The sequence below is a fragment of the Sinocyclocheilus rhinocerous genome, unplaced genomic scaffold (assembly GCF_001515625.1).
Source record: "Sinocyclocheilus rhinocerous isolate Xijiao unplaced genomic scaffold, SAMN03320098_v1.1 scaffold712, whole genome shotgun sequence".
NCBI classification, from domain to species: domain Eukaryota; kingdom Metazoa; phylum Chordata; class Actinopteri; order Cypriniformes; family Cyprinidae; genus Sinocyclocheilus; species Sinocyclocheilus rhinocerous.
This window is the reverse complement of record NW_015642789.1, coordinates 437,342-446,809: the sequence shown is the minus strand read 5'-3', so window position 1 is coordinate 446,809 and position 9,468 is coordinate 437,342. Positions and strand designations below refer to the sequence as shown.

Genomic DNA, 9,468 nt, shown 5'->3' with positions numbered 1-9,468 from the left:
GCATGACATTTCCCGACCAGGCGCCGAGTGCTGCCAATCACAACACACACTGGCTCAGCTAACCAATCACAGCACATTTCGTATTTCAGAAGGCGGGCCTTCATTTGATACAGGAACTATTCGAGCCGTTCATGCCAGACTGAGGAGAGAGGTGTTGTAATGATGTAAAAAATATGTGAAAAATAATGTGTTTTTCGAACAACCTAGTATGAGAGCCTGTTCTAGTACACCCCCAAAACAAAATCAAGACTTGTAAAAGAGCATAATAGGACCCCTTTAATTTGGAGGAAGATAAACTGGGGGAGTGACTTTTTTGCATCAGACATGTCACTTTGCTCACATCTGATCTCAGTTCAGTCTCTTTCAGTTTGAGATCTCTTACCCAGAACATAACCTGCCCAGGAGCAGGATAGCTGTGGAGTTACTATGGCAATGAACAATGCTAAAGCCAAGCCACATTCATTGTACCTAAAACCCAGGATTGGTGCAAACTCAACTGAAATTTACCTGGCTAGCCAGCTAATCCGGCTTCATGGTACAGGCGCCAGGTCATAGTTCACTCCAAAAAGTAAAAAATATAGTAAATACAAAATAAAGTAGCCTATATTTTGCTTATACAATATGAAGCTAAATTTGAGGAACAAGATTTTTGCATTATAACATTATTTTCTTCACAGTTAAGCACATTTCAGAACAATTCTAAATCCAGAATGCAAAAAAAAAAAAAACTTGAAAAATAACATTTTAAAAATAAAATAATATTAAATATTAATATAATTTACAAATAATATAATTTAAATGTAGATGTGATTAATTGTCATAAAAATGTCATGATGCAACACATCCTATCGATCCTAAAAGTAGGTTTCAATTTCTTTGTGCAAAATGTAATTTCATGTTTTTTTTTTTTCATTTTGTTATTTGAAGTAATATATAATTTGGATATTAACCTCTTGAATAGACGGAAGCATCTTTTAGAGAATTGGAGAATAACTGTTGTGTTCTGCAGTACCAATAATGACCAGCAGATCGCACAAGAGACATTTAGCATCAAGTGACATATGAATGGAAAACTGCTTAAGAATTAATTTTTTTAAAGAAAGAAATTAATACTTTTATTCAGCAAGGTTGCATTAAATTGACCAAAAGTGACATTAAAGACTTTTACATTGTTTCAAATAAATGTTGTTCTTTTGAACTTTCTATTAATCAAACAATCCCCCCCAAAAAAGAAGTAATGTTTGTGTTTCCACAAAAATATTAAGCAGCATAACTATTTTCAACATTAATAATAATAAGATAATAATGTTTCTTCTCAAATCAGCATATTAGAATGATTCCTGAAGGATCAGGTGACACTGAAGACTGAAATTTCAGCTTTGCCATAACAAAAATAATTATGTAAGTACAATTATATGTACTTATATTGGTTGTTCTTTTCAGGTGTACGTAAAGTTGTGTCACGCCGTCACCCGCCCCTCTCCCATCATCCTCAGCAGTGGTCAAGAGGCATCCGATCCCAAACTTTGAGTAAAGATGCTCCATCCAAAGAAGTGGACCCAGTCACCAAACGCATGCTGTCTGCACGTCTGCTAAAGATCAACGAGTTGAAGAATGCATTGTCTGAACTGAGGCTGCATGCAGACGAGTTGCAACGTGAGAACCGTTTACTGCGACAAATGCAGCTGCGGCAAGAGAAAGCTCTGCATCACTACAATGACACAGAAAGTGAGATCTCGCAGCTGTTGTCTCGTCACAACAATGAGACTCATGTACTGCGTGAGAGGCTGAGACGCAGTCAAGAGAACCAGCGCACAGCTGAGCGCAGCCTCAGGGAAACGGACGCCCAGCTCCAGCACTGTCGAAGCCAGCTACAGAAACTGCAGCAACTCGCAGATGACCAGAATCTTGGAGAGAGGGAGGAACTCTCGCGAAAACTAACGTACACTCAAGGCAAATTGCAAGAAAGTGAACGCAGAGTGAAGGTAAAAAAAAAATTACAATCAAGCACACAGTGCAGGGCTCAACAATAAGGAATGCCCCGCCGTCCCAGGGCGAACTGTTACTTGTTGAGCTAGCACTATATCTTACATGTCTATGCATTTTTATGCCTTGCAAACTTAAACATTTGGTTGTGAATTCTGCTTGTCAACTTTTCAAACTTGTCACCAAGGTCAAATTATCTGCTGGCTAAGAAAGTAGATAATGTTAAAATTGTAAGAATGACTTGTGTATTATTAGTAAGAATATTATTATATTAGTAAGAATTTGTTGAAAATTTCAAAGCAATGAGTGATGTTTGACCATGTATGTCATAGTTCCCAGTAAAAGTGTTTATGAATTTATGGTTTCTTGTATAATTATAATGTATACATATTTTTTCTTTTTAAAGAAAACTAAATTAAAACTAAGTTAGAAAACTAATTTAAAATGTTCTCATCAAATTTTGTCTGAAATTAATAATACATCTATTTTTAATTAATTATAATTTTATTATAATTAATTTAAATAATTATTATCAATTATATAATAATACAATAAATATTAAATAATACATTTCACTTTTGAAATCTAAATACAACATTTACACCTTTAATTTAAATTTATAAATCTGTCATTTTTTTGTGTGTGTGTTGAGGCCACTGAAATCTCTGGAAATTTTCCCTGTAAAAGTGTAATAATAATCAAGATTGAATGTTGCCCTAGCACTCAAAATGTGGTTTCACACTGAAACACATCAGACACCAGTCCCTTAAGATGATGTCTTTGCATAAGATATAAGTGAAATCTTTCTGCAAACCTTCTTGTTTTTTTTATATGTTTACTTTTTCCATTCTTACGTTGTTGGATACATTAGTTTGAGCCATTAAAATGCATACAGCAGCTGTTACCAGAGGAAATTAACTTTCTTTTTGGGGCTATGGTTGATTATAATGACTTCATCCATCATCATGCTTTCAATATGTGTTTGTCTTTTTATGACTGTGTGTGTATAATGTGTGTAATGTGTCATCAGGAATTGGAGAAGAACATGGAGCTGAGCAGTGGGAGCTTTCAGAGGCAGCTAGCTAATGAGAGGAGGAGAACTCACAATGCACAACAGGAAGTTAAAGCACTACAGGAGGAAGTGGAGAAACTTTGCACTAAACTAAAGGTTCCAAGGTTCCAAACACCCACAAACCATATGCGAAGTTAGATTTTGATTCATTTAATCACAAACCTATCATGCCATGCTAATTTTTTGCATTTTATATCAGGAGAAAGAAAAGGAGCTGGATGCTCGGAACATCTACGCTAATAGGATGCTAAAAGCTTCTTCCAGAAAAGAAGCAGAGAATGGCAGCAAGCGAAAAGGTAGATCAGCATTTGTTGATAGGCTCATCTAAGTGCCATTACACGGCTGTACTATGCACCTTCCTCCCAGGGCCTTCTTACACACTTAAACATTCTGTTCATAATTATTAATAGCAGACAGGTAATGACTCCATAACAAACATCTTCCTGTGGTGATTATATTCCCATGAGATTCACTAGTGACTCCAGCTTTAATTACCGTGGTTCTATGGATTAGATATATCAGATTAGATATGTTTGAAGAGATGTTGTAGGGGCTCTAAAAGGTACAGTAGAACATTATGAATGTATTTCTGTGTGCCTGTAATCTATGCGTTTTGTCACATGTTTGTGTTTGTATATGTGTTGAAGGCTCCATTACAACCAGCACTAAGGCAGTACAGACGTCCTCACTGGACTTCCCATCGCCGCCTCCAACTCTTACCAACAAACTCCCACTTGACGACCAGACCGATGATTACCTCTCTCTGAAGGCACGTATAATCTGCTCAATAAAGATCTAAATTATGTCTCTATTTCATGAAATTGTGATTAGCTTCAGTTTGTGATGTCATTACTGTAATTAGCCTAATGTTTAATATAGCTTTGTTTCAAAAACTAGAGAGCTGCTTGTTGTCTTAGACAGCAACTCGCAAACAGCACTCCATTTAGGAGATATCAGTAGATTTTGAATAGTGTAATACTCTTAATAAGAATGAAAATACATCACACACAGATAGTGGGTAAAGTAATACATTTTAATTTACTATTATTATTTATTAACTATTTTCAATTTTTTTTATTATTGAATGATTGCTAAATAATCAAATAAAAAATAAATAGATATAAATAAATAATTAGCAAATTCCTTTCCCTCTGTCTTTCTCATTCTGTTTTATCACCTAGCAATCCTTTTAGTTAGCTCACATACCCATGAATTTCGTTGTTAATTAATCTCTGAGTAATTTTTAATTATTGACTTTCAGGTTCAAAAGCCTACTGTGAATCACAGGGTAAAAAAAGATTGCCTTTGAATATCTGTCCTTCTGTATCCCAGCATGCAGCACACAATAGAATAGAATGTAGTTCATATTCTGGCTCCCAAAGCAGATCTTCACATCTTTAATTCAGCATTGCATTGCTGCATGAAGTGCTAACCTTCTGCCAAATAGTTTCAACAGAAGAGCACTAGTAACCTGGCTGATTAGTTTTACAGCATGAGTGTCCATGATACATAATAATAATTCTGAATTAAGAATGATCCCAAGTCAGGTTTTAAGAACAGTTCTGGGAATAAGAGCAGTTGCACAGAATATTTATGTTGTTATTTTCCCATATTAATTCAGTAGCAACAAGGGATGGTCACGCTCCAAAAACGACAAAAAATGACACCATAAAGCATGATTAAAGTAAATAATATTCTCTGCAACAGCTGCTTTTTATTTATATTTAAATATGTTGCATCGGTTTTGACATCAGTGATGCCAAATGTCATTGGTTCGACCTGCCAAATTTAAACATCATGAGGGTGAGAAAATGCTGACAATTTTCATTTTTGTGCAGACTATCCCTTTAAATGCATAAGTAACATTTCATTGAGCAAACCTTGCGAAAATTATAAACTTGTGTTTTACTCTATTCCTGTCCTTTGCTTGTCATCTATTTTCTTATATAATATATCAGCAGGATCAGCAAAGCAGGGAACAGAGACCTAGAGAAGCAAAACAATGGAAGATTCAAGAGTTTTGGAGGGAAAGGGAGAAAGAAAAAGACATGGAATCTGAGATGGAACAGACAAGGGAGAAGGAGAGAGAAAAAGAGATGCTGCATGACAGAGAAAGAGACATGGAGCTGCTGAAAGACAAGGAGAGGCAAAGACTTGATCAACAGCACAGCTCAAATGAGAAGAACTCAAAGGGAAACAGAGGTAAGAAAGTAACTGGTCATAGATGCCGTTCTGTTGTCTCAGTTAAAGACAAATGGAAATACTGTTAGCTAAATTATAGTTAAAATAATATAGCTAAAAACAGCTATATGTCTTGTACAGACATATAGGATGGATGTTTGCCAAATATTTTATCTACACTACAGTTCAAGTTTCTTATGCTCATCAAGGCTTCATATATTTAATCAAAAAGACAGTAAAAACAGTAATATTGTGAAATATTATTACAATTCAAAATGACTATTTGTGACCCTGGATCACAAAACCAGTCATAAGGGTCAATTTTTTTAAATTACAATTTATACATAATATGAAAGCTGAATATATAAGCTTTCCATTGATGTATGGTTTGTTAGGACAATATTTGGCTGAGATACAACTATTTGAAAATCTGGAATCTGAGGGTGCAAAAAAATCAAAATACTGAGAAAATCACCTTTAAAGTTTTCCAAATTAAGTTCTTGGCCATGCATATTACTAATCAAAAATTAGGTTTTGATACATTTACAGTAGGAAATTTAAAAAATATCTTCATGGAACATGATCTTTACTTAATAACCTAATGATTTTTTGCATAAAAGAAAAATCGATCATTTTGACCCATACAATGTATTTTTGGCTATTGCTACAAATAAACCTGTGCTACTTAAGACTGGTTTTGTGGTCCAGGGTCACATTTTATATTTTAGTATATTTTAAATATGTAAATGTTATTTATTCCTGTGATGGATGTCATTTCTTAATATCATCGATGTTAAAAACAGCTGTGCTTCTTCATATTTTTATAGAAACAATGATAAATTTTTCCAGGATTCCTTGATGAATATACATTGCAAACAAAAAGTTTATTAAATAATAATTACATAATAATTAACAATTTTTGTGTCAATAAAAGTTGCTTGTTGATGAATAAAAATATTAATTTCTATGGAAGAAAAATATTGACAAATGTCTTTGAAACAAAAAAGCATGTTGAATTGCACTAACTAAAAAAATAATGCATTGCATTAACAGTGCTTGCATTTTCATGCCTTTTATTTTCAGGGTTTGCATTTTTAGGGTCTGAAATTTAACATAGTTGTTTATTTAAGCTGTGAATATTTCAATTCAAAACATTTCACACACATTTTCATAATTAAAAATTAAATAATTCATATTTACCTTCCAGAGTTCACTTCCGAAATATTCAATCTGTTTAAAAATACGATGTATAATATTTGACAGGCAATTTTCAGTCCATTTTATTTCACTTTACAAATTCAGTGGTTGAAATTCGGCAGAAAATTTGCAGAAAATTAAAAGTTGATTAAGTCTCTTTATATCTTTATATATATCTTTATATATATTTTTTAACTTTATATCATGGCTTGTGTGATGATGATGCAAACTATACAGGCAAGCAGATGAGATCAGAAGAAATTATTTTTCTTCCATAAATTTCTTTCCAAAAAAAAAAAAAAGAAAGAAAAAAGACTTTACTGACCCCAAACTTTGACACCAAAACATACTTGTTGAAATGCATGTTCACATCTGCAGTGATTCTGTTTTAAAATAGGCCTGGACAGAGAGGAAGAAGATTGGAGGATTGGCCTGTCTACATCTCAAAGTGAGGAAGAGAGCAGGAGGCAGCGTGAACAGGAAGAGGAACAACTTAAAGCAAGAAATTTAGAGATCCAGGCCGGCAATCAAGAGCATCCTGAAGAGGAACATCAGCGCAAAGAGCAGCTACTGGCTAAGATGCATGAGATCGACATGCAGACTCAAGGTCAGGACTCAGACTTCTTTTCTGACGACACAGGAAGTGTCCGCTCTCCTCCACGGTTGTCCGAGCAACGGAACCACAACGGTATTTTCAAATTTACAGAGCCAGAAGAGAACACAAACACATTTGCGAGTGGGAGAAGAGCTGGTGGTCTTCGAGCACATGGACCAAGCAAGGATCTTGACCTTGCTTTTGGTAGCTACGCCCCTTCTTTTGGTAAATCTGCCCCCCGTGCTGGTTTAGGTGCACGCAATGCAAATCAGCCACCCCGAGAACTGGATGAAGAGCTGGATTTGGGTGGCCTGGTTAAGGAAAGGAAATCAAAGCTCATGCAGCAGCTTTTTGGGGCCTCTGCCACACCACCGCCTTCAGATCCATCCAGTAGAATGGAGAACCTAAGCCACCCTCTAACAAGCCAGTTCCCATCAGTACCAGGAGGTGGACGCAGGAGGGACACAAACACACCAAATGGACTAAATATCAGTTCTCTCCCCAGCAATAGGAGCACTCTGCATGTCTCTGAGAGCCGACCCGTGGTCAGGGCCATTACGTCATTTGATGATGACATAGAAGAAGTCACACTCTGAATAGGGTGCTTTTATAGCCAATACGAAAGGATAAATTTTTTTAAAACACAAAGAGGGAATCCAAAAACCTCTGATATTTAGTTTTGAGCTCCGTTATGAAGTAAACACTGATTAAACAATGCTTAGTTTGCTAATATGCCTCTTTTTTTTTAACCTTTCTGGCAAAATCATGGAGGAAGACTTTTTCAGTGATACCGTTTTCATAGTTGGGTTTGCAAAGGGTCCAAAGTTAACACTCACTGCACAGTGCACACTAAGGGCCAAAAAAGCACTGAAGGGAGTGGAGAAAGTTCTGTGGATGATCTACTGACAGTGCGCAAATTAAAGAACACAGACGTATCCAGATCCATAATGACCAATGTAATCTACCAAGAGCTGCACCGATTATCAACTATCACAGCCATGTCAAACACAAAATGGCTTTTTTTGGGGCGGCAAATAATGGTAAACCTTAATAAATCACATTGCATGATACATCTAAATACTCCCCTCCTATAAATTTTGCATCTGAAAAGGATCCTACAAATGCATATACTTTTATCCTGACAGTAGTTTTTTAACCAAAAGGCAAGCTGTTAGCAAATCTGGCCCTAAATGTCAGAAAAACTCACCTGTTGGCCAGTAACTTTTAAGGAACCACAGTGTAATAGATGGTTTAAGTCAAACTGTAAGAATCTAACCCTTGCTGATGTAATCGATAAGAGTGATTCAAATCAAGAGCATACGACCTGTCAATTAGGGGAAACATCCATTGTGACTTGCACATTCTCTAAACTTATACCTCAGTGGAAAATTATGAAGTTTATCAAGGACTCTGAAAGTGTTTTAGGTACTTTTTTTTTCATGTTTTTTCCACAGCTTGTGGAACATATCTAATTTTATGCTCTGCACTTTCAGTACTGATATGAGTGTGATTTTGATATGAGTGAGAGCTTTGCCCTCTCAGAGAGCCATGCTGCGGCTTGGCTGACTCAGGTCTGGGCTGCGTCTTCTCTGAGCCAGTCCTCCCTCACAGCACTTTTAGTCTCTCCCCCCTTCTCTCATTTTAAATAAATGTTAATGGCAATTATGTGACAAAGGAGAGAGTCTGGTTCATAAGTTTGTAGTTTATAGATTAAACAACGAGCCAAATACTCAAATTATATCTATACAGGACATCCCAAAAATATGGACAGTGAATTTCTTTGCATTAGATAACAAAATAACTAGCCAAGTGACATTTTCTCAAATCTAACAAACTGATCCCAATTTGAGATTATTGTGTTGTATACTTTTAAACTTTTAAAGCTTCTTTTTCTAAAAGGTTTGCTTGAAAAGTGAACTTGTGCTGATGAATGTCTCTTGGTTTGATATTTTAATATTTAATACAGTGATTCTATGTGTGGTACAAGTGTACAAATATTTTGGGGGCCACTGTATATGTTTTGTTTGTGTGCACAATATGAACCTTTTTACATTAACAATTTAGTGACCAGAAAACTGAAATAACTTGACTTCCACTTTCATTCTCAGCTAATACAGTGTCTTTGTTTGCCTGCTTACACATAATGAGTTTTCTTTCTTTATTAATGCGGGGTTATCTGTAAGAATTTGTCAAGTGGTTGTGTTACATTTTTTAGTGTAACTAGAAGATATGTTTTACTCTATATAAACTGTTGTAATTTGGTATTTATTAAAGCATTTCAGGGGTTTTTTCAATCTCAAATACTGAGAAATCTGTTGTGAAATACTAGAAACAATGTGGTTGATGTTGCTTATTGTGACTTTTTAATGAGTGATGTCACAATTTATACTTGGACTTAAAGTAGCACTATGTAACTTTTGGCGCTCTAGCGGTTAAT

The 9,468-nt window shown here is 35.3% G+C and overlaps 1 protein-coding gene across 1 annotated transcript in view; it reads left to right on the top strand.

Annotated features, from left to right (window-relative positions):
• The window catches only part of LOC107756387 (lebercilin-like), a 13,412-nt gene extending 4,215 nt beyond the window's left edge, over positions 1 to 9,197 (top strand). Inside the window, exons 3-8 of the mRNA XM_016573448.1 lie at positions 1,444 to 1,985; positions 3,017 to 3,154; positions 3,258 to 3,354; positions 3,706 to 3,827; positions 5,020 to 5,260; positions 6,834 to 9,197. Of these exons, the coding sequence (XP_016428934.1) occupies positions 1,444 to 1,985; positions 3,017 to 3,154; positions 3,258 to 3,354; positions 3,706 to 3,827; positions 5,020 to 5,260; positions 6,834 to 7,627 (1,934 nt within the window). The 3' untranslated portion in view covers positions 7,628 to 9,197. The remainder of the gene's footprint in view (positions 1 to 1,443; positions 1,986 to 3,016; positions 3,155 to 3,257; positions 3,355 to 3,705; positions 3,828 to 5,019; positions 5,261 to 6,833) is intronic.
• Positions 9,198 to 9,468: the final 271 nt, after the last annotated feature.